Source organism: Natator depressus, chromosome 7 (genome assembly GCF_965152275.1).
Source record: "Natator depressus isolate rNatDep1 chromosome 7, rNatDep2.hap1, whole genome shotgun sequence".
Taxonomy (NCBI): Eukaryota; Metazoa; Chordata; order Testudines; family Cheloniidae; genus Natator; species Natator depressus.
In genome coordinates, this window is record NC_134240.1 from 66220021 (window position 1) to 66247628 (window position 27608).

The following is a 27608-nucleotide window of genomic DNA, read 5'->3' on the forward strand; positions in this document are numbered from 1 at the left end:
TATCACTTTGAAGCCCTCATAATAGAGTTTAAGTTCATAGGTCTTATACAGACTCTCTGCGCAGAGATTAATTTCAATCTGAATGCTTAAAATAAATTTGTCATGGGCAGACCATATGCTTTATTTATTCTGGGTTTTTTATTGTTTGAAAGAAATATGGGGCAGCACCTTGCATAAACACAAAAAGCATGTGAAACTTTTAAAAATCCCATTGCTTTCCAAACCTCCTATGGCTTGATTTTCATAGGTGCTAATACTCAAAACTCCTGTTGAGCTCAGCATCTCTGAAAATTCCCACGTTGTCATTTAGGTAATTTTCTTTTGGTCTGGGGTGAAGATTATCTGAGTTCTTTTCCTGTTTGTCTGTCTATATCTGTTTGTCTCTCCAGGTTTTTATAAGATTAGCATAGGATGTGAGCATTTCCCAAGACGTAGTAATCAAAATCACACAGCCATTGGCTTGCTGTATGACTTCAGGCAAGTTCTATTGAAATCAATGGGAGTTAGGCACTGAGATGCTTTTGAAAATCCCACTAGTCACCCATCTTCATCTTTAGGGGCCTATATACCTTTATAAATCTAGCCCTTAGTCTGTAACTGTAGATAGAATCACAACATATACTAAACTGATGCTATGCTATTAGTCAGTAGAGTTTACACTAGCATTTTATTGGCCAAAATATAATAGTGGCAATGTAAGTTTACAGAAAATATACACTGATATCCAACATTTAACAAATATTTATTGAGTTTCTTGCAGTTTTTCTAAATGCAACGTTTCCTGGTCTGTAAATGAATTCTGTTGTTGTTGTTACCTTATGCATCAAAAATGACTTATCTGCTGCAGGAGTTGCTTATCTAACAAGGCTTTTCTACTCTGTAAATGCTATCACTCCTTTCCAATTGAGCAAAAAATGCATAGTTCAGATGATTATTTGTATCATTATATTTCATATTTCACACCTTTGTGGAAGATTGGGAATCCCTCCTCGCTGTTTCAATAGCATGTTTTTCATCACAAGTGAATACGAGAATGTTCTCAAGTAACATGCATTTTACAGTGCTATAAAATCATATGCTTGTTGTAAGGGTGCTGTGTAAGTTTAGTAGATGCTATTTATTTATTGATTTATGAAAATTTCATAAAGGGGATATTTGTTATAAATCAGCTTGCTCCAGAATTATTTTGTTTTTGTTGTAAGTAATCAATATTCATAAATAGATTTGCCATCAGAACAGTAATATTCTTGACCTCGCCCTAAAGGTGCTGAGCAATAACCATGCCCATTGACTTCCTGTTGGACCACTGCAGGGAAAATGGGGAGGAACTTAGGTCCAGGAGTTAGGGCACTAGCCTAGGATTTAAGAGGCCTGGGTTCAGTCATCTACTCTGCACCGACTTCTTTTGTGACTTGGGCAAGTCACTTGCTTCAGCGTTTCAGCCAGCCACCTATAAGGATTTTTCCTCCACAATGTATTCTAGTTTTGGGGAAGGTTATTTCATCCAGGATGGCCACAGCTGGGGATGGAAAATTGGCCAGAAAGGGCCAAGGTTCTGATGTGGTATGAAGCATTCTCTCTCTCGGGTGCTTGGCTGGCTGATTTTTAATCACATGCTCAGGGTCTAACTGATCCATGGGGTCAGGAAGGAATTTTTCCCTAGGTCATATTGGCAGTGATCTTGGGGGGTTTTAGCCTTTCTTTGCAGCAAAAGAACATAAGTCCGGCCATACTGGGCCAGACCAATAGTCCATCTAGCTTTATATCCTGTCTTCTGAGAGTGGTCAATGCCAGATGCTTCAGAGGGAATGAACAGAACAGAGCAATTATCAAGTGGTCCATCCCCTGTCATCTAGTCCCAGCACTTGGCAGTCAGAGGCTTAGGGACACCCAGAGCATGGGGTTGCATCCCTGACCATCTTGGCTAATAGCCATTGATGGACCTGTTCTCCATGAACTTATCTAGTTCTTTTTTGAATCCAGTTATAGCTTTGACCTTCACAACATCCCCTAGTAACGAGTTCCACAGGTTGACTGTGTGTTGTGTGAAGAAGTACTTCCTTTTGTTTATTTTAAACCTGCTACCTATTAATGTCATTGGGCGACACACACACCCTGCTTGTTTATGTGCTACGTGAAGGGGTAAATAACACTTCCTCTTTTTTTTGGTCCATACCATTCATCATTTTTTATTCCCTCCTTAGTCATCTCTTTTCCAAGTTGACCAGCCCTATTCTTTTTAATCTCTCCTCATATGGAAGCTGTTCCATACCCTTAATTGTTTTTCTTTGCCCTTCTCTATACCTTTTCCATTTCTAATGCATCTTTTTTGAGGTGGGTTTCCAGAACTGCATGCAGTATTCAAGTTGTGAACCTACTCTGGATGTATATAGTGGCATTATGATATTTTCTCTCTTATCATCTATCCCTTTCCTAATGGTGCCTAACATTCTGTTCGCTTTTATGACTGTTTCTGCACAGTGAGCAGATGTTTTCAGGGAACTATCCACAGTGACTCCAAGATCTTTTTCTTGAGTGGTAATGGCTAATTTAGATACCATCATTTTGTATATATAGTTGGGATTATGTTTTCCAATATGCATTACTTTGCATTAATCAGCATTGAATTTCATCAGCCGTTTTGTTGCCCAGTCACCCTTTGTAATTCTTCACAGTCTGCTTTGAACTTAACTATCCTGAGTAATTTTGTATGGTCTGCAAACTTTGCCATCTCACCATTTACCCCTTTTTCCAGATCATTTATGAATATGTTGAACAGCAATGGTCCCAGTACAGATCCCTGGGGGATCCCATTATTTACCTCTCTCCATTCTGAAGATCGACCATTTATTCCTACCCTTTGTTTCCTGTCTTTTAACCAGTTACTGATCCATGAGAAGACCATCCCTCTTATCCCATGACTGCTGAGTTTGCTTAAGAGCCTTTGGTGAAGAACCTTGTCATAAACTCTCTGAAAGTCCAAGTACACTATATCCACTGAATCACTCTTGTCCATGTGTTTGTTGACCCCCACTCAAAGAATTCTGATAGCATGTGGGTGTGGGTCCTTGCAAGGATTATCTGGGTATATCTCACTTAATCCTTTCCCTGCCATTGAAGTGGCCTCAGGCACTGGTGCTCCTCAGTTCCTCCTGTTTTTTGCCTGTGGGACATAATAGTCTATCTCCTGGGGGGTGTAATAATTTTCGTCTCATTTTGGTTGTTTCGTTTAGTGTGTATGTTGGATGGTGGTTTGTGGTACACAGGAGATCAGACTAGATGATTTGGTCGTCCCTTCTGGCCTTAAGCTCTATGGCTCTGTGACTTAATATCCCTATGCCTCAGTTCCCCACCTGTAAAACATGTAGTTAATAGCCCTTCCCTGTCTCCCAGGGGTGTTGTGAACATTACACACATGAGATGGTAAGGCCCTCAGATACTGTGGTTATGGGACCATAAAAGTACTTTAGATGGATGGATGCAGGTGCTCAACTCCTCCAAAAATATGGCTACTTATTTAAGGGCCTAAAGTTAGGCATCCTGGAGTGGAGATTTTCAAAGGCACAAATGGTTGAGTGCCCCAGACTGAATATTAATAAGATTTGAGCACCTTTGAATGTCCGCAATCCCCGGTCCCTCAGAGGCCCAACTCCAGGCACCCAGGTTTGAAAATGCTGGGCAAAGCGTTCATGAGACGGGGACATCAGCCTGATTTTATTTTCATTTTAATTCTATATTTCAAAGTTCAGTTCAAAATTATTTCTTGTTTTGTTTCATCTCTGTTGTAAAATAGCCAAATTACGGAAACCAGCAGTATGGACCAAATAGCCAGTTTCCTACCCAGCCTGGTCAGTATCCAACTCCCAACCCTCCAAGACCTCTTACGTCTCCTAATTATCCTGGACAGAGGATGCCTACCCAGCAAAATACAGGGCAGTACCCACCTCCAACAGTCAACATGGGACAGTATTACAAGGTGAGACCTTGGGTTCATTAGTTATCTCATCTGGTGCCGGTGAAAGTTCTTTCTTCTGTGTTAGTGGATAAAATGAAACTCCGGCAATATCATAGGATCCCTAGATAGGGCCTGATAAAACACCATTAAAGGCAATGGAAGTTATGCCATTGCCTTTGATGAGTCAGAATCAAGCCCATAGTACAGTAAGCTATGCCACATCATAATTTGGGGGCACTTTAGCTAAATGGTGGGCCAGAAGTAAAAGTGAATGCCAAATTGAGCCCACCTTTGAGGTTTGACATTTCTAGTTGTGGCAAAGCAAAATGAGGGCACACACTGCACGGTTCTTGGATTAATTGAGAAAATTGCAGTAAAGCTGGTAGATCAGATCTGCTTTAAGATTAGAGTAGTCAAGTCATTTCTGGTGTTGGATTCTGAGCCAGAAGAATCTTAGGGCCATTAAGATGGTTCTGGAAATGGGGTTATTTTGTCATTATTTGCATGGAAGGTGGGTACTGTTTGAGATGACAGCACTATTGGAAAAGAATAAGGAATCATTTCCCACAGAACATCTGTATACAGGTCAGGTCACTTATTGCCTGATGTGGGATGTCTAGAAACATTGCTTTTTCTAAAGCAATTTTTATTATACTGTGGCAGCTTCTGTCCCACATTGTCAAGATGAATGCATCAAGGGGCTAGATGCTCAGCTGGTGTAAATCAGTGTAGCTCCATTGCAGTGACTGAAGCTACAACGATTTATGCCAGCTGAGGATCAGTCACGAGTGTTTTAAAGGTGAAGGATTTTATATATATTTTTATCCTGTTTATTTTTGTTGGGGTTTTTAAAATTTTGTTTTGTTTTATAGCCAAAGCAGTTTAAGGAACAAAATAGCCTTTCCTGGGAGTGATCCAGGGCTATGTACAAGGGAATCTTAGTTTGGTTTGAGAAGAAAATAATAACAAAATTTGAAAGGGGAACCAACCCTTGGTCTATTGAACTGTGTTGCATGTTTTTCATGGAAATGTAGATTGATGTGGTGACAGGGTGAATAGACAAGATGAGCTCATGGAGAAAGGCAGTTCTCCCAGCTAAGGGGCAGGGCTCTGAGTTGTAATATAGATGACCTGGTCTTTGGAGTTTGAAGACTGTGGAGACTAGAGACTTGATGAATTGAGAACTGTGAGGAACTTTGGTCTCAGCGAAGACAGGAATGGGTATAGTCTGTAGTGCCTTTCAACCTGTGATTGCTCAGTGACCAAAGATAAAATGTTCTCAGCCAAAGATGAGGTGCTATATTATTTACTGCTACATCAAGAGGAGAGGAGAAGAGTAAGAAAATTAGGGCAAAAGTAGGAGAGCTCAAAGGTGGAAAACCGGATAGAGAGGCAGGGAAGAATGAAAAAGTGTAGCATCTGCAGTTTCTGAGGCTTGCAACTCCTTGCCTCAAATCTAAACTACTGTATGTTTTAAAAATGAGAAGTAAATGCAAAGAAAAAAATAATTAAGGTTTTCAGTTTTAGCTCTCCTACTCATTTCGTTTTAAATAGTGCCAGGCCCAAGCCACAGTACCGATACATAGATTCAGTCTTTAATAGCAATACATATGATTAGGGCTTCTTTTTTTTTTTTTTTTTTTTTTTTTTTTTTTCAAAATTCAATAACAGCTTGGTATTATTTATTTTCTAGCCATCAAGGCCTGTACCTGTGGCAAATTACCCTCACTCACCGGTTCCAGGAAACCCCACACCACCCATGACTCCAGGGAGCAGTATTCCACCATACCTGTCACCTAACCAGGATGTCAAACCACCATTCCCACCTGACATTAAGCCAAATATCAATGCTTTACCGCCACCGCCAAGTGAGTAGCAAATGGAGCGGTCCCTCAGTCTTTTACTGTCTCTCCTTCCTTTGCCATGCATATCACACAACCCAGAAGTGATGCTTTAAAAATAGCATCTTGATGGCTATTTTTTGACATGGAGAGAAATTTTGATTGCCAGTTGATATATGGCGTCGACCAACCACATTATGCAAGCTACTCAGAGAGGAAGGAAACAGGAAAGAAGAATATTTGTTTCCAAACAAAATATTGGAAAATGGCAAATGGAAAACTCTCTCCAAAGTTAAACTCTTAAGGATTTTGCCCCTTAAATATTCCTGTAGTTGATTTCTCAGAATGAAACGCTTAATTTTCAACTGTTTCATGTTGTTAGGTTTGTTTATTGCATAGAAACTCCATCAATAGTAATGTGGTGTGTTTTGGTCAAGGGCAAAGCTATTGAATACTACGGAAGAATAGCTTAAAGGGTGAATATTTATAATGGTACTCCTATTATGTCCATGCAGACCTCTTAAAAATATTCAGTAGTGTGCCATAAAAATAATGTATACTCCTTTCAAAGCCACTCAACCTCACAGCTATGTTTGGCTGAGAGCGAGTCAGGAATAACACCATCTCAGTGGCTGTGTACTCATACAATTTGTCTAGGGTCTAAAAGTGACTAAAGAGTAATCAAAAGTTAGGCACTGGAAGAAGGAGTATGTTCTCTATAGAAAGACCTCTGTTGTGTTAGCTCTTTTCAACCAGCATTTTAGGGTTCATGGAGATCTGAAAGATTAAGGTTATTGGTACTGTTTTAGCTTCAGCAGCTTCAGAGGAAGGAGAGTATTTTAAGTAAGAGTTGAACAGCAGCTTCTGTTTCTGATGAGTGAAGAAGAAACACAATCTTAAATCCAGTGATTACAATGGACAGCAGTAACCTTTTCATACTCCAGGTCTTCCTGCTTCAGAATCACTTCAAACAAACCTGTTTTTTCAGCCAGAACATATCTGCTGAAAATGGCTGGCCATCATAAATTGTGCATAACAAGCAGCAAAGCTGTTCATGATGGGAGACTGAATGGCTTGTGGAACTGGTAATAGAATACCTGAGCCTTCCATCTGCAGATCACCATTAGAACCGAGAGTCATTACCATCTACTGGCACACTTGAAATGAGTTGGATAATCTCAATCCCAGTTTCTAGGGGGAAAATAGCCACATCACAGAAAAACAAATAGCAATGCACAACCACAACTGGCACTAATTGGCAGTCTCAGCAGGGTGATTGAATGAGTATGGTGACTGAACTAATCTCTCACAATGAAAAATGGTCCCCCCCACATCAGGTGTAAGGCACGTCTGTGGTGAGAGGCACTTTTGCTGCTCCTTTCATAAACCTTATCTGTGGATATAAATAGAAGACATCAGTCTCCAGAGCTGTCAGTCTGTGCCCTATCACCTGCACGAAATCCACTTATACAGTTATTTGTCATTTTCTTTTCTATATGTGACTTTACTAGGTTAACCCCAGCAATAGATCACTGTATCATTTGTCATTATTCTGTATAAATATACACATTGTTATTGCACTGCAGATGCTAAAGGGAAAGTTCACACTTTCTCTCCCTCTTCGATCCCAGCCAACCACAACGATGAGCTGCGTCTGACATTCCCTGTGAGAGATGGGGTGGTGTTGGAGCCCTTTCGGCTGGAGCACAACCTGGCAGTCAGTAACCATGTCTTTCACCTACGGCCAACCGTCCATCAGACGCTGATGTGGAGGTAGGTTTGAGCAGTGTTCTGAGGCAATCTTGTGTGACTGAAAGCAAAATGGTGGGTCAGATGAGCTTTCTTTGGGTCAGTCATGGATTTTGACATTAGGAAATATGGTCTGGATAGGAAAAAACATCCCTTTAGCTCACATATATGTGAATAACCCTCAACTTTCAGAGAGTAAAGTGCAATAATATACTTCTTGATTCAGCTCCCAAGCCGTTTGCTGGCGCCAAGTTGTATGCCATCCTTCCAAGCAAACCTGATGGAATCAATGTGAATGGGGCAAGGGGCAATGTCTGGAAAATAATTATTTAAATGTACCTTTTGACTTGCTTCTACTCATTCCAGTAAAAGTGCTAGGAGCATGCGTAGCTGAGACCAGCATGCAAGGATCATTCATGGAATATTTCTGACCTAGGCATACTCCTTGCATCATCCAGAGGTGATATTTTGGTCCTGTGTTGGTACTTGGCCTGGACAATCTGTGATAAGCTTTCTCGCAATACCTTGGCAAGGTTGCTTCTATTTTCAGCTGGAACACAGAGGTGTAAAGGTATCTGAAAATAAAAATAGTAAGCAAATTAAGGACCTGATTCAGAGAGATGGTAAATTCAGTGGCAGTTATAGGTGCTAAGCCCCTCTCAGGTTAAGGCCCAAATTTCAGAGAGAAGGTGGATTTTAGAGAGCTGTTCTAACTTACCCAGAACAGAAATGAGCCAAGCGGCTGAAGTGCAGCTTTCCCCACACAACAAAGCTCTTTCACCTACAGTATATATTACTTTTCATCAGAGCGAGAGAGAATAGTCCCTCTGGATTATATTCTGCAGCTCTGTAACTCAAACTTGCATAAAATGATTCCAGATTCTGTACCGGTTTTGATATATGGACAAGGAATGAAATGGCATGAAATTAAATCAAAACCAAAGCCTTGATTTGTTTACGTTTCCAAATACTGTAGGGTGGACTTGTTTTGAATCTGTGCTTGTGTGCCTTGGAGAATTTAGTTTCTCATTATCTTGTCTTATTGTATGGAGCTTTTCTTTGTTACACATGAAATAGCTGAGCAAATGAAACCTCTTCTTGGCAACACACTTTCCAGTGTGCCCAGAATTCCCCTTCTTCCAGTTTCTCTAAGTCATCCTTCAAGCCTGGGCTAGGTGGATCATTGGATTAATAATGTTATGACCTCAACATTTTCCATACTGGGACCTTCCTTCCAACAAGCTGTGATCACCCACCAATTTTGTAAAGTGGGAAGGGTGGGTGGTTGTAACCTCCTGGGCATCACAACTCCTGGTTGAGATTTGACCTAGGATACAGATACTTATTTGTCTGCATGGTGTTGGTAGTCTCAAGCCTAGGAATGAGAAATGTGAGAGATTTCAAATAGGCGACATCCAATAATTAATGCCTAACTTTGAGGTCAGTTATTGCTTACTTGCATTTCATTATCCTGGAGTACTCACAGCAAGAGGGAGTTTTGGCAGTTATTTGCTGGTTCTTATTAATAAGTAATCACCGTTGGGGATTGTGCAGGCTAGTTCTGTTGATTTATAGAGCTGCACTGAGGCATAAAGCTGTTTCTTAATACCTGATCTTTTTTTTTAAAAAAAAAAATTCTTTAGCACACTGACTTGGACTTGTATTTAAATTCATTTTAATGAAGACTTATCGGTAATTTGTGCTCAGGTTTGCCACCTTGAAAAACTTGTTAGTGATGGGAGGGCAGGGGCAGCCTGAACACTCAGAAAACTGAGTCTTGTGTCTGTCATCCTTATCTTGCTCATTTTTCTCTCCTTGATCACACAGTTACACCCACATAGAAAATGCCCATACTGTTTTTCTTGCCCTGTGAGCTGTGTGTGGCGCATCGGTTGTTTCAGCATTTGTTGTACAACAGCTCAGCTAAAAGAGAATAGATATTAGATGGCATTAAGATATTTTGCACGTTGAAATTATAATGAAGTAATATGACGTTTACCTTGGACTGCATGGATTCCAATACACGTATTAGTCACGTGAATTCTAGACCAAATCTTTAGATTATTTTTATGCTAGTTAAAATATTGAGTAAAACATCCCTCTCATAATCACACAGCTGATGGCGACACAAATATTCTTCTCCCTACTGGGAACTCCATGCTTTTACAAAGCAAAAGAATGGAGACAAAATCAACCAGGAGAATTTTGCCTTAACAGTGGATCAGTCTTTGCTCACCACAATTTATGTATTATCTATCATTGTGGGGCAGCATGGCCAGAACACGAGATTCTCCATATTTCCATTCCTCCCTATGTGACCTTGGACAAACTTTTTAAGAGGGGTCAGGGAGGCAGTTTTGTCCTTTACAGTGTCTGTGTAATGTATAAAGACTCTCTCTGTTTTTTTTAATCTACTTGTTTTTAGGTTAGAGATATCAGGTCCCTGCTTCCCGCTTTTTATTTTTTGTGCTAACTAGATTTCCATAGGCCCTGAATAGCGATGTCACTTGAGATCTTCACCTGAGTTGCTTTCCTTCCCCAAAAATAGAGATTGTGATTCTGACCTAAATCTCCTGAATTTCTTAACATGACCACACCACCAGTACAGGACATAAAACATGACCTTTACAGAGGGAAAACTGAGTACAAATTATCTGAGCTTTCAGTAAAAGCAGTCTAAACATGAGGCTGCCCGTTGGTTTTTTTTTTTTTTTAATTATCCAATACTAAGAAACAGCCTCAGCACAAGGCCTCCATTCTCAGACTCTAACCAACTGGATCCTCTTCACACCTGCTGCATCTCGGATTATGGTCTCATATGACATCACTCTTCATGTCCTTCAAAGGTCTTACAGGAGAGTCCAGCAAAGAGAAGGGAATGAGCACCTGATGTTTCTTATGTAAAAGATGGTCAGCGATGGACTTTGTGGCAGTCATTGTTCATAGTAAACAAACAGTGAAGGACAAAACCCCAAAATTTCAGTTTAACTTTCCAGTCCACCTTTAACCTCTCTGTACTTCAGTTTACCCATTTGTAAAATGAGATTAATACCAATGTGATGGGGTGCAAGTGCGCTACTATCTACTGAGGCCTGGTCTACACCTAAGATTTAGGTTGACCTAGATACATCATTCAGGGCTGTGAAAAATTTTGTGCTCTGTGCGACATGGTTAGGTCGACCTAACCCCCACAGTAGATGCAGCTAGGTTAATGGAAAATGAGAGAGATGAATTACAAAAACAACTTCCATCAATGTAGGACTTGTCTACGCTATGACACTATTGCAGAGCTCTAGCTATGTCACTGTAGCTACTGTAGCCTAGACATACCCTCAGTTACTCAAGACTTAACGTCAGCTCAGCTTGGTATTATCTATCATTGTGGTAGATCAAGAGTGGTTGCTTTGGAGATAGAGTGGGACATATGTTTTTAGATTCTGCTACTGAGGTGATACCCAGGCTGGGTGAGTTCTGCTTACTCTCTGAATGTGTTAACGTGCTTTATTTTCTTGTTATAAACACTAATGCTTGAGGAAAGACCTACCTGACTGCAACTTTTTCCTTTCTGCTGAGTCATTCCACCGACTTACAACCCACCTTTGTAAAGCACTTTGAGATCTTCACATGAAAAGTCATGTATAAGTGTAAAGTATTATTATTATTATTCTCTCAAATTTCAGATGTGTAAGCCATCCTGTCTTGTTTCTGTTAGTGGCTTTTATGAGGAGAACATGTGTTACGCATTTATTATTTGTGAGGCATTTCCAGAAAAAAAAATCAGACTTAAGCAAAGCAGAGTAAAAGTGAAGGGGGTGGGATGGCATAGAATTTCTAGCATCCAAAAAGGATTCTTTAGTCATATGAAAACTGAGTTTAAGCCAGGTTTTGCCTTGCGCTACAGGTCTGACTTGGAGCTGCAGTTCAAGTGCTACCACCACGAAGACAGACAAATGAACACAAACTGGCCAGCATCGGTCCAGGTCAGCGTTAATGCAACCCCTCTTACCATTGAACGTGGCGACAACAAGACATCTCATAAACCTCTGCACCTAAAGCACGTCTGTCAGCCGGGAAGAAACACAATTCAAATTACAGTCACAGCATGTTGTTGTGTAAGTACATGAGGCTTGCTGCTGCCACTGACTCTACAGGTTTGGAAATGTTCACTTAGGCCAGCAGTTCTTACCTCTCTCACTTTTACTTTTTTTTAAATTTTCATTGTTGGTGGCAGGGAGGTGTCACTGATTGTAGCGCTGGTGACAGGACAGGGCGAGAGTGATAGTGCTAAAGACCAGATCATATTTTGACCATGTCATATTTTGCTGTAGAACTAGGGCAGCATGGGCAGAGCAGCTACTTTGCCAATGTGTCTAGAAGGACCCACTTCTGAAGGGGAGAGTGCATCAGATGTCTGTGCCCGTTCAGTACTTGCCTATCTAACAATTCTGATAGCAAGGCAAGTAATGTGATGGTGGATGGTTTTCTTGCTGTGGACACTTGTCCACTGGGAATTGGACTGAGGCCAAAAACTTACTTCACACAGAGCATCAAATTGCCATTCGTTTGCCACCGTGACTCTGAACTGGGTTTAAACCAGTGAGATAAAGGTGAAAGGCTCCTATCCCATTACTCAGTCCACTGAGCCATGCAACTTGCCTCCCACTGATAGCTCTCAATTACAATTAGCATAGATTGTACTTTTAATGGAGAGGGCCTGCACACTTCGTAGTCAGGGCTTTATGCCATTTAATTGCCATTGGCAAGGGCAGAGAGTCTGGGGACAGCTTTCCCAGAGTCAGAGTCTGAGACAATCTGAAGAGAGACCTCAAGCTTATGCCCATTGTTTTACTTCAGACGACTTCTTCCTTGCACAATCTCACATGCCTTGTTTTCTGCCCCACAGTGTAGTGGTGGACCACTTATCCAATGGCTAGGAGGAGAGGTCATCTCAGCAACCCTCCTTGCTATTCTGAGTGCAGGGCAAGTGGGCAATAGGGCAGGGGTAGAAAATCCAGAGGTCACTGTGACATACCCCATAAATAACAGATTATCACAACACATCTTGGACTTTAAAGGGGAAAATGGTGCCGCAAATGCTACTTTTTCTTAACAGCAGTGTGGCCAGGTGATAGGTGTTACGCAATCCTAGACTGCAACTTCAGAATACCCTTAAAGGGAGTGTGTTAACTCAGATGAGCAAAACCAGCTCTAGCATGTATTTGCAGGGTTTCCATTGGAGTCAGTGCAGAGCTGCACACCTGCCATCCAAGGGCAGAACTCTGCGCCACCCAGTGGTCTATAACAACATAACGTGCTTGGTTCTGTTAATAACTCAGTGATTTTTTTTTGCAGTCACACTTGTTCGTGTTGCAGTTAGTGCACCGGCCATCAGTTCGTTCTGTGCTTCAAGGCTTGCTAAAGAAACGTCTTCTCCCCGCGGAACATTGTATCACTAAGAGTGAGTTTTGTGTGTGTGTGTGTGTGTGTGAGAGAGAGAGAGAGAGAGACGAGGTGGATGAGGGATTATCTTTTATTGGACCAGCTTCTATTGGTGAGAGAGACAAGCTTTCAATCTACACAGAGCTCTTCTTCAGCTAAAAAAAATGTAACCCCCTCCTGTCCACCATGCCAGCGTGGAGTTGTTCAAGGCAGGATAAGTCTGCCTTGTGGCTTTTTACACAGCTTTGGGGGTCTGGGCCTGAGGTTCCTCAGTGTACTCTGCTTTGTGTGCCATTGTGTATTGAACTCAGACCAGACCCACTCAGACAAACCACCAGGAACAAAGTTGTATTCTGTAAGAAAACATAGAACAGGATTACAGTCCAGCAGCTTCCTCTCTCCCTGCCTCATGCTCCCAGCTTCAGGAGAGCTCTGTGTAAGCTCGAAAGCTTGTCTCTCTCACCAACAGTAGTTGGTTCAATAAAGGATATTACCTCACCCATCTTGTCTTTATAATATCCCGGGACCTACCCGGCTACAACACTGCAAACAATGACTGTATTAACTGTATTAATTGTATTAACCAAGACTATCCAGAGTGCCTTATACTCAGTTATAATATTTTATTCCTACACCATTTTTACTCACCTGTTGAAACTTTTAATAACACGGGCCTGGGTTTGCCAGAGCATCATGCTGTTTGGCTACCTCCCTGGCATACTCTGATTCTAGAGTGGGAAATGGGGCAGAGCAACCAATGATGTCCGCTTTACACAACTGAAGAACTCTGTCAGGCTGGGGGAATCCCTAGCCATGTCAGCTTTTTATCACTCAGAGATCCTCCCAAGCTGGGGGAATCCCTAGCTGTCCATTTAGGGCTGCTTTCTATCCCCTTTGCAGCACAAATTGGACAAACTGGGGCTGAGCGCCCAGCCCTGTAACTTTTCAGTATGTGATGGTTTCTCTAAATTTGATTTTTATCACACCTATGCTCATATTCAGTTGTGCACACAATACCTAACTTAAGTATATAGGATTCTATGCCATCTCATGAGAGCAGTTTATCAGGGCAGGGGAAGGCACTATTTGCACAGCTAGAGTTCGAGCAGCTACATTAGAAACCATAGTGCATGTGTGGTTTCTTTCGCATACATATACCATCTTCCTAAACAGTCAAGAGGAACTTCAGCAGCGTGGCAGCCTCCTCTGGCAACGCAACACTAAATGGTGAGGATGGAGTGGAGCAGACAGCTATTAAAGTGTCTCTGAAATGTCCAATCACATTCCGGCGAATCCAGCTCCCAGCAAGAGGCCATGATTGCAAGCATGTACAAGTGAGTGCATTGCAGTGTCCTGACATTTTTCCCTATGCTGTGCATCACAATGTCTTTTGAGTGGTTTTGTGAATTTGTCTGTTTTTCATATAGATTTTGTGGTTCAAGATTATATTTTAAATTTGTCTAATTTCAACCAAAGGGCGTGACTGTTTTTTAAATAAATGCTAAGTTGTTCAACTGATGATGAAAGCTTTAATTCCTCTTATCCTATTGCAAAATCACATGGAGTGAGATGAATGAAATAAGAAATGTCACATAACATTTCACTTGTAATCGTGAATAATACCATCATTGGCCAGATCCTGAGGTTGCTACTGAGACTCCAGTCCTGAAACACTTACACATGTCAGTAATCCCATTGAACTCAGTGGAACTACTCATGTATGTGTTTGGAGGAACAGCGCCTGAGTCCTTACGTAGGCAAACAGGCAAGCTGCTACTGACTTCATTGACAGAGTAAAAACTAAGTAAGGACATCAATTAAAAAAGTAAGGCCTTCCAGATTTGGCCCAAAATGCTCTGTGTCCAGTCTCTGGTGGCTTGGCTCATCTTTATTCCCAGGCATTTGAAAATGGGGTGAGGAATTATTGGAGGGATCAGCTGGGGACTGAGTTTTTAAGTTACCCAGTTTTATTGGTTGTGGGTCCTCTTGAATTGTACTGCTGCACTCAAGGAATTATTTGTGATGTATTTTTAAGCCACAGAAAAGATGGTCAGCACTTGGCTTTAGCATTTTGTAAATGTAAATAAATAAACAAACATAATGCATCTGCTTGTTTTGAACAATTCCTCTTATCAATCACTATCCAAGAAAACGATCCCCCTTCTTTGTCTTCATTTTTTTACCAAGGGGAGAAATGTTAGAAAGTCTTATGTGCCTTTATGCAGCAGGGGAAAGGATATTTCCCGTAAGCCACCTTCTCGCTTCTGTAGATTTATGTCTCAGTGCTTGCAGTCTTGTTTCTCCACTGTCTGCAGTTTTATTTTTGCTCAGTTGGCTCAGTTAATATGGTCTCTTTGTGTGTGTGTGTGTGTGTGTGTCTGACTTGCAGTGCTTTGATCTGGAATCTTACTTGCAACTGAACTGTGAACGAGGAACTTGGAGGTGTCCTGTATGCAAGTAAGTGAAATATTATGTCAAATGCAAGTTGCATAGAATTTGTCCTAAGTTATCTTCCAGAACAAACAATAAGAGGCAATAGGATAGATATGTTTAAAATTGTTGAAAAGAATGGAGAAGGCCACTAAAAATGTTTGGTTTATCTTGTTCCATGTTATACAAATATGGGGACGTTCCATGATATTTAAAAGGCAACAAAATTAAAATGAATGAAAGAAAATATTTTCCCCTGCAATTCATAACCTGTGGATCACTGATTCAGGATATTAATGAGGCAAGGAGTTGTGCAGGATTCAGAAGAGGTTTGAACCTTTATATTGATAAGATTGGTACCTACCGGGTTATTTCAGCTAGGATAATAGTTACTAAGGCTGTCATTCCTTATGCACCACAGCATGAACTCCAAGTAAATTAAGGAAGAAACTCTCTACCAAGCAGTGGTGGCATTGGACAATTGAATTGTGGGTTCATTGCCTTCCTCTGGATCATCAAGCGTAAGCCACAATCAGAGACAAGATATCAGAGTAGAAGGTCTTCTGGTCTGTTCTGAGATTGCATTTCTGTTCTTCTATGTTGTAATTCACAAATGACTGAACTTCAGATGAATAGATATTAAAGTGCTCCCATTCAGTACCCCCACTGGGGAAATATAGGCAAGGTCACGTTTTAGAGGTGGGAATCAATCTACTGTAGAGTGGGGGAGGAAATCTACACTGAGCTTGAAACAGTAATGCACTGCTCCTTGTAATATTTTAACCTGGGGATGGGCTAGTCACAAAACCCAAGATCCTGAAGAAAGTGTGTGGCACATCCGGGAACTGAACAGGTCCCAGTTTGGTGATTTACCCCCTAAACCATCCTTCCGCTCTATATACATACATGCAGCTATTACAATTTAGGGTTCTTCCTTTCTAGTAAAACTGCTCTACTGGAGGGCTTGGAGGTCGACCAGTATATGTGGGGTATTCTGAATGCTATACAAAAGTAAGTGAACTCTTTTTGTTTCCGGTTTTGGTTTTGACCAGCTGCTTCAGTTCTCTGCTTGGGTTAAAAAGACTTTCCCCAGTTGTATGTAATGATTAGGGCTGTTTAAAAGTATTAGCTCTGAAAGTTGCAAGGGGGAGACTGAATAGCTTGGGTTACTGAGTGTGAAGCTTGTCACCTGTTCAATTCCAGGGCAGGTTAGCAGTAAATTAAATTCATTATAAATCTGATGGTTCTTTGGTAGCTTAGGAGAAGTAACTTGGTCTCAGTCTGGTTGCTAATGGACCTGGTTCCTAATTGGCACTCTTGATGGCAGACTCATCAGAGAGGCAAAAGATGGAATGGGGAATGAACTATTTTCTCGCTCCTAGAAGTGATCCATCTAACTCGGGTTGGTGCCACTTTAAGCAGGACCGTACAGAGATGTTTGCAATGCTGCAGTCCTACTGTACCCACTTGTGGACAAAGGGAGGAGTTCATTTTTCAAGGGCTCTGAAACTATCACCTTTTAAGAGTGCTGCCTACACGCTCTTTGCAAAGGAAACACTTTGAGATTGTATTGTCTTTGGGGCAAATGGAATTCACAAGTTACAATGCAGCTTTTTGTGGGAAGTTCAAGAGAACTGATAGCAAAGCAAGAGCCAGTGATATTGTAAGTTGTTTCTGTCTTACAGCTCTGAGTTTGAAGAAGTTACAATCGACCCAACATGCAGTTGGAGGCCAGTCCCTATAAAGTCAGATATTCACATCAAAGATGATCCAGATGGCATTCCTTCCAAGAGATTTAAAACCATGAGTCCCAGCCAGATGATCATGCCAAATGTGATGGAGATGATTGCAGCTTTGGGTCCTGGCCCGTCACCTTACCCATCCCTTCCACCTCCACCAGGGGGCAATAACTCCACTGAGTATGGTAACCAAGGTTGGTTTTATTGTTTCAAGAGTATAGAAAACATATCCCAAAAATGGTTGAGTGATTCAGTCAGTTTTTGTGATCCATGTGCGTAGCAGTGTAATCTATGAATGCCCTTGCATGGAAGATTGTTTGAGCAAGTAAGAAAATATACAGCTACTGATAAGAAACACTAAAGCAGCCCTTTCACTTTAGAATGTATTTAGGCAAAAATCTTTAATGAAGTAAATCAATTATTCTCACCCATTTTATGATAAAGCACCTCTATCCCCCCTACAATGGATGGGCAGCGGCTGCTCCCATGTCTGCTTGTGTCATGCCCCAACACAGTCCCCTTCATCTTGCTTTCTGTCCATTTCCTCCATCCCTCCCTTTGGTGACTTCCTTTCCCTGTTCCCGCTCTACAGAAGGCCACATACTGCTGAGGGTGATAACCATGGAGAAGCTTGGGCCAGTGGGCTGCCGTCTGAGCCTGCAGTCCTGTACATGTAAGCTTCTCCATTGGCCAGCTTCATTAAGGGCCACTGTGGGTGTAGGGACAGAAGGTGGGCAACTTTTAAAGAACCATACACCACTTTGCTGAGAAGCACAGGAGTGTTTTTGCATTAGGAAGTCAGATTTAGAGTCATGCAAATTTCTCCGCCACCACATGCCCCAAGGTTGGAAAACACTGGACTAAATGCAGGCAGTGGAGGTATCTGTTCAAGGACCTGGTATATTGGGAATGACTAGATTACAGGAGCAGGTAGTAGCTCAAATTCTCATGATATTGTTGTAAACTAGAGACAATTATCTTTGCAGTGGTATGATATGACTCTCAGTACAACTCTCAATAGTTTCAGAAAATGTCATTACAAGACGAGTTGTGCTTCTTTCAGGCATTTTGGAGAGAGTATATATATAATTTGCTCCAATGATTGTGAGACCAACAACAGATTATCCAGCTTTTTGAATTATCAAGTAGGTGAACAAACACTATTACAATATAATGGGTACTCCATCACAAAGTGTGTTTCACTCAGTCAATAGGGAGGAAGCGTAGTTAGAGCATGAGACCAGGAGTCACTTAATTTGGGTTTTGCTCCCTGCTCTTCCCACTGACTGTGACACGTGGGGCAAATTACCTCTTTTCCTCTCATTACAATAGCCGTGCAGTGAGGCTGAGTGCTTAAAAGCATTTAATGTCCTCTGGTGAAAGGCACTGTAGAAGGACAAAGTCGTAGTAATAGTACTTCTTTGATGTTCGTAGCTTAGTTGTAGTTATTTATTGCAATATTTTCCAGTATAGCAGTAAACACACCGCAGTATGAGACCTCACTCCAGCTCCCTGCTACTAAATCTTTCCTGAGAAGTGGGGTGAGACCAGCTGTGTACTGTGAGACTTATCCGGTTTGCAGATTAGCAAAGTGAGAATTAGCAAGGCTCTACAGCATTTACATGATAGATCAAAGTCCCAGCTTCTTTGAGAAATACTCTTACATGGCTAATGACTTCTATTCCTCTGAGATTAAACTTCTGCTTAAAATGAGCTGTGCTGAGAAGCAAATGATGCAGATACTTCAGTTTGTCAAACTACCTGCTTGACTTGAACATTTAAAGCTGCTCTACTTCAGCTGACAAACTGCAAACAAGCTCCAAAGCCGTTGTATTATTTCAGAGCTCAATATGATCCCATTCAGTGGTTTATATGATAGCTTGGTAGCTTTAGTTCAGTTTCGACTGTTCATATCAAGTAAACCACCAGAGTTGGCAGCCCAGCTGGAAGTCTTAACAGAGACACCCAGGATAGAAAAGGATATGGAGGGTGAACTTATCTGTACACCTATAGAGGATCAGTTCAGAAGAGAGTTGGAGCACAGTGGCTGGAATGGAATGGAGCAAAACACACTGGTCCTGACCATACAGTACTTTATCTGCAGACAAATTTCAGAGTAGCAGCCGTGTTAGTCTGTATCCGCAAAAAGAACAGGAGTACTTGTGGCACCTTAATAACAAATTTATTAGAGCATAAGCTTTCGGGGGTTACAGCCCACTTCATTGGATGCATAGAATGGAACATATAGTAAGAAGATATATATATAGACACAGAGAGAAGGTGGAAGTTGCCATACAAACTGTAAGAGGCTAATTAATTAAGATGAGCTATTATCAGCCGGAGAAAAAAACTTTTGTAGTGATAATATCCTCACACCTTCTTGTCAACTGTCTAAATGGGCCATCTTGATTATCACGACAAAAGTTTTTTTCTCTGGCTGATAATAGCACATCTTAATTAATTAGCCTCCTACAGTTTGTATGGCAACTTCCACCTTCTCTGTGTGTGTGTGTGTATATATATATTTTCTTACTATATGGTCCATTCTATGCATCCAATGAAGTGGGCTGTAGCCCACAAAAGCTGATGCTCTAATAAATTTGTTAGTCTTTAAGGTGCCACAAGTACTCCTGTTCTTTTTGCAGACAAATAGAGGATTTTATTCTCTAGATATGGCAATTCCCCATCCCGCACCAGCTCTAACTTCATTTAAAACTAGGTGAGTGAGGGCTAAAACCGAAAACTAGGTGAGTGAGGGCTAAAACCGATTTATTTTGAAAACCCCTGGAACTTCTGTGCTTCAAGGAACTCAGACTCAAACCAACCTCAGTTTAGTTTTGGAAATTCATTAATCTTCCATTCAGAATGTGCACTTTGTGTTTTAAAATGTTGGCCACAGTCAGATTGTAACACTGCAAATTAAAAGAATGAATGCCTAAAACGGTAAATCATTAATGTTCAATTTTCCAAATGACTGAGTGAATTTTATTAAGTTTTGTGAAAACAAGGAATATGATAGCACAGGCTTGAGCCTTGAGGCCTCTTCTGTATTAATCTTAAAGGAAGCTATATGTTTATTCCAAAGAGGGGGCAGTAAAATAGATGCCAACTGTGAGCACGCACTGCAGTAACTTCCTTATGCAGTTCTGCCAATAAGATACCAGATGAATTGCAACAAGCGTGTAATCCTAGTTAGACAATAATCTTTAGGAACAAAGACCACCACATACTTTTGGACTTGGACATCAGTCAAATTTGAACCCATGTCCCCAGAAGTGGAATGTCCTCCAGGATTTTATGTCTTCACTATTGTGTATTGTTTTTCTCCTTTCTTAAATGAATGTGCTAAGTTGAAGTGGTTGCCATTTAAAATACCAGCATTTGCCGAGTTACTACATGAATGTATCTGAACTGCTCCAGTTTCCCCTTATTCATAGAATAGGAACTATGTGCTATCAATCGGTGAATGGTTACCTTTCTGTGGAAGACGACATATAAGAGGCTGGTTTGGTATTTGTTTCTCTTCCTCTACTTTGCTCTAGTACACAGAACAAAATTCCACAGTAAGAGTCCAAATCACTGCATTGCACTGTTGAGGGAGCAGTGTGAGAAAGCTAAGAGTCTCTTTCATGGTAATTCTTTTTTGGCTTTTTTTAGGCAACAGTTACCAAGGTCATGGCAATTTTGATTTCCCTCATGGGAATCCTGGTGGAACTTCTATGAATGACTTCATGCATGGGCCACAGCTGTCTCACCCTCCAGACATGCCCAGCAGCATGGCAGCTCTTGACAAACCCCTCAGTCACCCCATGCAAGAATCAGTAAGTAACCTTACACCAGATCTTTCCGATTTTTCCTTATGCAGGTTGCGGGTCTTGCAGCACTAGAGGAGTCTGTATTGGACTGTGAGCTGTTCTTAGCTCTTAGTGGATTCCCCCTTGTCAATTCTTAAAAAAGATATGTCCTGGTAATAGAGTCAGAAGTGCCACTTTTAGTGTCTGGTTTGGGGCCTGTGAAGCAGCAGTTCTGAGCTTTTTGAGCTGTCAGTTAAGCTTGTCTATCTGAAAGAGACAGCCTGGTCCAGTATGTTAGTCGTAGTGGTTTGCACTGGCACATGGAAAATATAGATTTCATTCTAGTGTTTCATTCCCTAGGCAGCAGGGTCTGTAAATACTCATGCTCAGCAGAGAGCCTGTTAAAGCATGGCACTGGTGCTATCTTGTCTGCCTTTGTCCTTTGGAACAGAATTTTGCATCACAGCATTATAACACTGTATCCTTCCCAAGGTTAACTGAGGGGGGAGGAGGGTAAACAGCCTGTAAACTGGTCTGGCAGGACATAGGAGAGTACCTTGGATGAGGAGAGGTAGACCTGTGGATTTCAAGGATAGATGCCAACTCTGCTCTGAAAGGACATCAGTTGTTGAGGAGAGAAAAAAACAGAGGATGCTCATATCTCAGATGGAGACACAAGACTGCAGGTTAGGAACAGAGTTTGTTCATTTCAGAACACTGGATTGTGATTATTTCATGTACCGAACTTTATATCCAGAAAATACAGCACTTCAGCAACAGTAGCAGTACAAAACCTACCAGCAACACTGAGCTTTTAGGCTTGGCTAATCATCTGTTTTAAGCAGAGCAGTAAAATTTAATGTATGTATATATATCCCCCTCTGTATTTGTGTAAGTAACAGGGTAGGGGCTGTATATCATCTGGCACTGTGTTACATGCAACGGAAGAACGCAAAACTTGACATGTCAGATGTGCTGCTTTTTTAGTGAGTGTTGTGAAGCACATTTACTGTGTGTAACGTGGACATGTGGTGGCAGCAGCTTAGGTCAGGTCTCTTCTAGATGGCAGCAGGTTTTTCTGAAAGAGGATGGTGGGGAATTAGGAAGACAGTAATAAAGGGAGCAGAGAAAAGGGAAGTTAGAACAGGTCCAAGTGCCCCAACAGAAGGCTGGCAGCAGAGGAAAAGTCCAGAAACCATAGCAACTTCATGAATTGTAGGTTAAACAAGCAATAGTGCAAGGCATATGTACAAGCCTTGGGAAATCAGCTTGTTGAACCATCCAGACTATCTGTATCAGAGTCAACTGAAATAGCCCTAAAATATAATACAGAGAGGATTTGCTACCAGCAAGAACTTTCCATGCAAAGCAACTATCCCTTTGTATAAAGGCTGCAAGGACTTCTGCTTTGCCTCCAGCTATGCAACTCTTCGAACAAGAGTCCTAAGCCAGCCAGTTCATCAGAGTTAAGCAATGTCACTGCTCCTCTAGTTGACCCAGTGACATTTCACATGACAAGTGGCGGAAGATTCAAAAGGCAAGTGGCTTGATATTAGAATGCAGAGCTTGAGGAGGTGTGTGGCCTTCGGTAAGCTAAGAGAAAATATGAAGGGCAAAATTCTCTCCAGTCTCTGGCCTTCACTTGGTGCAGGAGACTGAAGGGGCAATTAGGGAGCTATTTATGGCTCCTTGATACTGTGGTCAGTTTGTGAGCTAGTTACTCATACTAGTTGGTAACGGATGGAACAGAGCTTTGCTTTGGTTCGCTTCCTCCTCACCGTGACATGCACCCTATGCTAGTGGAGGGGAGATGGCACTAAAGTAGGCTCCATCAGGTCTATATCAGCTGATAGTTCCTTCCTGCACAGGAGGGGGATTCTCAGCTGACAAGTTATGGCCAGATTCCATCTCCCTTGCGCTGCTTGAATAGCACAAGGAAATGAGATTGGATTAGAGAATCTTTCCCTCAATCTTCAGCTATTTCCTGTAGAAGAGGTTACTGTATATACTCGTTCATAAGCTGAATATTTTTGGTAAAAAAGTGATGCATCAAAGAGCGGGAGTCGGCTTATAAACAAGTCTACACCAAAATTTGATGATTTTAAACTCTATGGAATCATTGAATTGACTATCTAATACATTGTCATTTTGTTTCCCTGGAGCGTCTGCAGGCATGGAGCCCTTCAGCTCCCTTTGGCCACGGTTCGCAGCTCCCATTGGCTGGGAACGGCGAACCGCGCCCACTGGGATCTGAGGGGCTCCATGCCTGTGAACGCTCCAGGTAAACAAAATGTCCAGGCCCGCTAGCGGCTTACCGTAATGGGCCAGGAGCCAAAGTTTGCCAACCCCTGAAATACAGGGTCGGCTTATGAAAGGGTCATACAGTTTTTACCTAACCATCTTGGGGGGTCGGCTTATAAACGAATGGGCTAATGAACGAGTATATACGGTATGTTAGGATTCTAATTTAGCTATTTGAGTATTATAAAGTATCCATTTTTATCCCTTTGTCTTTCTTTCTCTTCCCTCCCTTAAAATGATAAATCTTGACTTGACTATAGCAAGCATTCAGGAAAGATTACTTTAAACCCACAGCTTTTCAGTACCTGCATTTCATTGCACAGACTCATAAAGTGCATACCTGAACTGGACATAAATACATTAAAATAACTAAGTAACACACTGCATGATAAGAGATGTATTAACATAAAAAATGGTCATTGAGTAGTTTGTGTATGCTGTTTACCTTTAGCTCTATACAGATAGCTTGTTTATTATTCTGCTGCTCACTGAATATAGAAATATAAAATTGCCATACCAATGGCCATCTAGGCCAGTGTCCTGTATCTAACTAACATTGACCAATGAATGCTGGATACTTCAGAGGAAGTTGCAAGTAATCCCTTAATGGACTGTATAGAGTAGCCTGCATAGAGGGGAAGCTAGTGAAACTTGATCCTTCTTCACAGATCATGTAGATCACTCCAGGAAATGGAGATACAGTGTGGTGAGACATAGGTTCTTGTAACCGTGAATTCGATCATCAGAAATATCATTTGTCAACAGGGGTGTTCCACCTATGTAGCAAGAAGAGAAAATCAATCCCCAATCCAGCCTGAGGCTACAAGGGGAGAAATAAGCTCCTAGATTATAAAGAGTTTTGGTACTCTGTGGTGGGAAAGGCTCTTTACAAATGTAAGATAAGACTGCAACATAGTAAGCGCAATTCCTTCATATTTATATGTTTTCATAACATTTCAGCGGTTGCAAATAAGTTTTAAGGAGAAGGTTATTTCAGACTAATTTCAAGCCTATTACTCTGAAAAGCAGAGGAGGAGAAGAATTCCATATGAACATGGTACCCAGAATAATAACGTACGTTCAGTAGCACTGTGACTCTCTGTGGTGAGATCCAAAGATGGGCTGCTGAATTTACATCTTAGTCCTTTTCCCACCGTCAATTTTCTATTGAGGTCAAAGGAGTATTAGGTTTTGGCTGGCATTTTCAAAATAGCTATACAGGTGTACTTCACATCAAAATTCCTAGAACTTAGTGTCAGTCTTATAAATGTGGTCAGTGCTGTTTTGTGACATTAAATTGGAGAAGGGGCTTGCATCCCTATTTGTGGATAAACTGCTATTGTATAGATTGTGTACATCTCCAGCTGAAGTTATAGGAGTACAAAAACCCAGAAAAGTTTGTGGTCTTAGAAGTCTTTGGTGTGCATGCCACGCTGTAAAACAAAAGCAGTTTTGTTAGACTGTGCAGCCTGCTTTTTTATAATGTGGATTAGTGTTTTTAAGATAAAAGGATAGGGACATGAAGAAATTAAAGATGTCTGAGTGATGTTTAGAAATGCTGCATCCTGCTTTTGCATCCTCATGGGCTTTTTTTCACTGGTAGATTTTATGGGGTTTTATGGTCTTGAGTAAATAATACATTAAATAAGGTGAATTTAAAGCCCAAAATGTCTGTCTGAGACACAAGTTCACCTTATAAACAACACTCAAATGTAGAGTTAGACATTGGTCTGTAATGCAGCCTTTTTGGATTCCCTGTCCTTTGATGTTGTTCTGAACAATCATTGTCCATCCAGCAAATAGCTCAGTCACCAAAATATTTATCTGACTAGTCAGAAATATCATTTGTCAACAGTGGTGTTCACATATTGCCTAAAATATTTCTCTGCTTTGAAGTGTGTCTATCTGAGAACATAAGAATGGCTCTTGGTTTAAAGAATTGGTTTTATAAATTTCTTGCAGTTATTCCAGCATGCTCATACTGTTGTGCCTGTGGGCTTTAAATGGCATAAATTAAACCGGAGTCCAAGATAATCATATTTTAAAAAAAAAGTTCCCATTTTATCAACACTACTTTGAATTATTAAAAATAAATATATTTTTAAAAAATCTAGCTTACTTTCCCAGACATCTGGTGTACATTTATTCACTTTGTTAGATAGACAGTGACTGTCCAATTTCTCTTGCATTTCATAACGTTACTAGCTTTGACACTCATTTACAGTAGGGCCTGTACTGGTACCACTACATCAGTGAGGGGTATGAATTTTTTTTCTTTTTTCTTTTTTTTTTTTAACTGATCTAGTTATACCAGTAGAACCCTTACTGTGGACACAATTATACTAGCATAAAGGTGCTTTATACTAGTATAGAGCTTATTCCTCTTCCTGTATGGGAATAATTATACTGGCATAACAAAAGCCCACACTAGAGTGGGTTACACCACTTTAACTATACCAGTATAAGTAAAGGAGTGCAGTGTTGTGTTGACAAGGCCTGAGGCTTCTTTGCACTATTCTGGCAGTATAAAGAGACCTAAATTACAGTTACACCCACTTTCAGCACCATTTACATAGCCAGAATATTGTAAAGGGACCTCTGTGTAAATGACAGTCAGGCCCACTGGAAATTAAAATACAGAATTGTAGACAAATATGTGAATAAAAATGACTGGTTTTTGACTGTTGTAAAATATTTCTATTAACATAGGCTTTTATAATAAACCTCCCTTTTACTTTCCAAAATTAAAATGTTCCAGCTAAATAACCTGACAATTCCCTTTGAAGTGAAAGGGTCAATTCTGACAGAGTTTTGCTGGCTTTTGTTGGTTTGTGTTGGATTGTTTTCATGCTGTTGTTTGCATTTGCTCTTTTATTTCAGCTCTACTTTGTGGCAATATGTAGCATTCCTCAAAAAATGTTCACATTTGCTTATCCATCTACCCAATTGACGTGAACATAGTGGTTCCATGAACATTCATGCACTTTTTTTCTCATGGCACCAAGGTCAAATTCACAGGAACACTCCAACATTAAAGGTAGCATGGAAAGGAAGGGGGAAAAATAGGGCTTGTGCCCTTTGATTGCTTCTTTATGATGTGAATAGAAGAACAGAAGACCATTCCCCAAAACCCCAATAACAGAGTTTTGAAGATTTGTTTAATTTGGGGGGTTGGAATTTTTTTGCACATCGAAATGTCAGGACTGGCAAGTCCTCACCTTCTCGGATTTTGAAAGAGGACTTCTTGGATGACTCAGAGGTGGACTGGGAACTTTCTCAGCCTTTAACTGAAGGACAGAGATCCCTGACAAAGAAAGGTTTTCTGTCAGGTGTATTTAATTAAGTAATAACCAGAATGGAGTAGAGTGTTGTTAATATTGCCTACTTAACCAAAATAGTCTGAATAACGATCACTTGTCTTCTCAGTTAAGCAGGTTTCCCTTGACTACCTTCTTTGATGTCACCATCCTACTATTTCTCCAGACATCCATAGACCCTTCCAGGAAAAACATGGTCATCCATACCTGGATTATTAATGCAAAGAAATAAGCAGAACCTTCCCACCCTGCTCTTTTCTCACCTTTAAGGCTTTGTTTGCTCATCATGAAGAAGCAAATAAATAGCACAAATCCAGTGCCCTTCCCACTTTGCGGAAAACCTTTAAAGAGACAAACATTTCCTCTGATATTGGGATATGGGATTCTCTTTTCTGATGGCTTTTTTTTGTTTGTTTGTTTTAACATTCAGTTGAGGAATTTCATTTTCTTCAAACACCTTGAGCACTGTACCTTGTGGCCTCACTTTCTTTTCCTGCTTTTTTCCTCCTTCGCAGATCCCTCATCCTGGCAGCACTGATCAATCCCATAGTTCCATGCAGCAAGGTTTGCACGTACCTCACCCCAGCAGCCAGTCAGGGCAGCCATTACATCACAGTGGTCCTCCTACCCAGCAGTCCCGGCAGCCGCCACAGGCCGCTTCTAGCAACCATCCACACAGTGACCTGACTTTTAACCCCTCCTCAGCCTTAGAAGGTCAGGCTGGTGGACAGGGAGCATCTGACATGCCGGAGCCCTCACTGGATGTAAGTTTGTGTCATACTATCATCTGCCTGCCTTGGAATGTGCTTTACATTTCTGAGAGATGGCGGGGGAGGGCAGGGAGAGGGAAGGGGAAACAGCTTTCACAGCACATCATCGTTTCATGCATTGTTACATGAACGTAATCACTGAAGCTGAGATGGCAGGCGCTCTTGGCTTGCTGAGAAAACCTTTCTGTTGTAAGCAGCTGCATGACACACAAGCCATATCTTCGTTCTAGTGAGGGTGTTTCCATGGGGCCAAGCTTTTCTCAAGACAATAGA

General features: G+C 41.1%; 1 protein-coding gene across 11 annotated transcripts in view; it reads left to right on the top strand.

Moving 5' to 3' along the window:
* Window positions 1–27608, top strand: part of ZMIZ1 (zinc finger MIZ-type containing 1) — a 478186-nt gene that overhangs the window by 445295 nt on the left and 5283 nt on the right. For 6 of the 11 annotated variants that reach the window (XM_074958666.1, XM_074958665.1, XM_074958669.1 and 3 more), the window contains 12 exons: window positions 3794–3976; window positions 5649–5823; window positions 7383–7569; window positions 11447–11657; window positions 12898–13003; window positions 14158–14318; window positions 15374–15441; window positions 16357–16425; window positions 17100–17347; window positions 17746–17826; window positions 20811–20974; window positions 27081–27329. In XM_074958666.1, the coding sequence (XP_074814767.1) occupies window positions 3794–3976; window positions 5649–5823; window positions 7383–7569; window positions 11447–11657; window positions 12898–13003; window positions 14158–14318; window positions 15374–15441; window positions 16357–16425; window positions 17100–17347; window positions 17746–17826; window positions 20811–20974; window positions 27081–27329 (1902 nt within the window). The remainder of the gene's footprint in view (window positions 1–3793; window positions 3977–5648; window positions 5824–7382; window positions 7570–11446; window positions 11658–12897; window positions 13004–14157; window positions 14319–15373; window positions 15442–16356; window positions 16426–17099; window positions 17348–17745; window positions 17827–20810; window positions 20975–27080; window positions 27330–27608) is intronic. The other 5 variants (XM_074958672.1, XM_074958676.1, XM_074958670.1 and 2 more) reach the window with 4 other exon arrangements.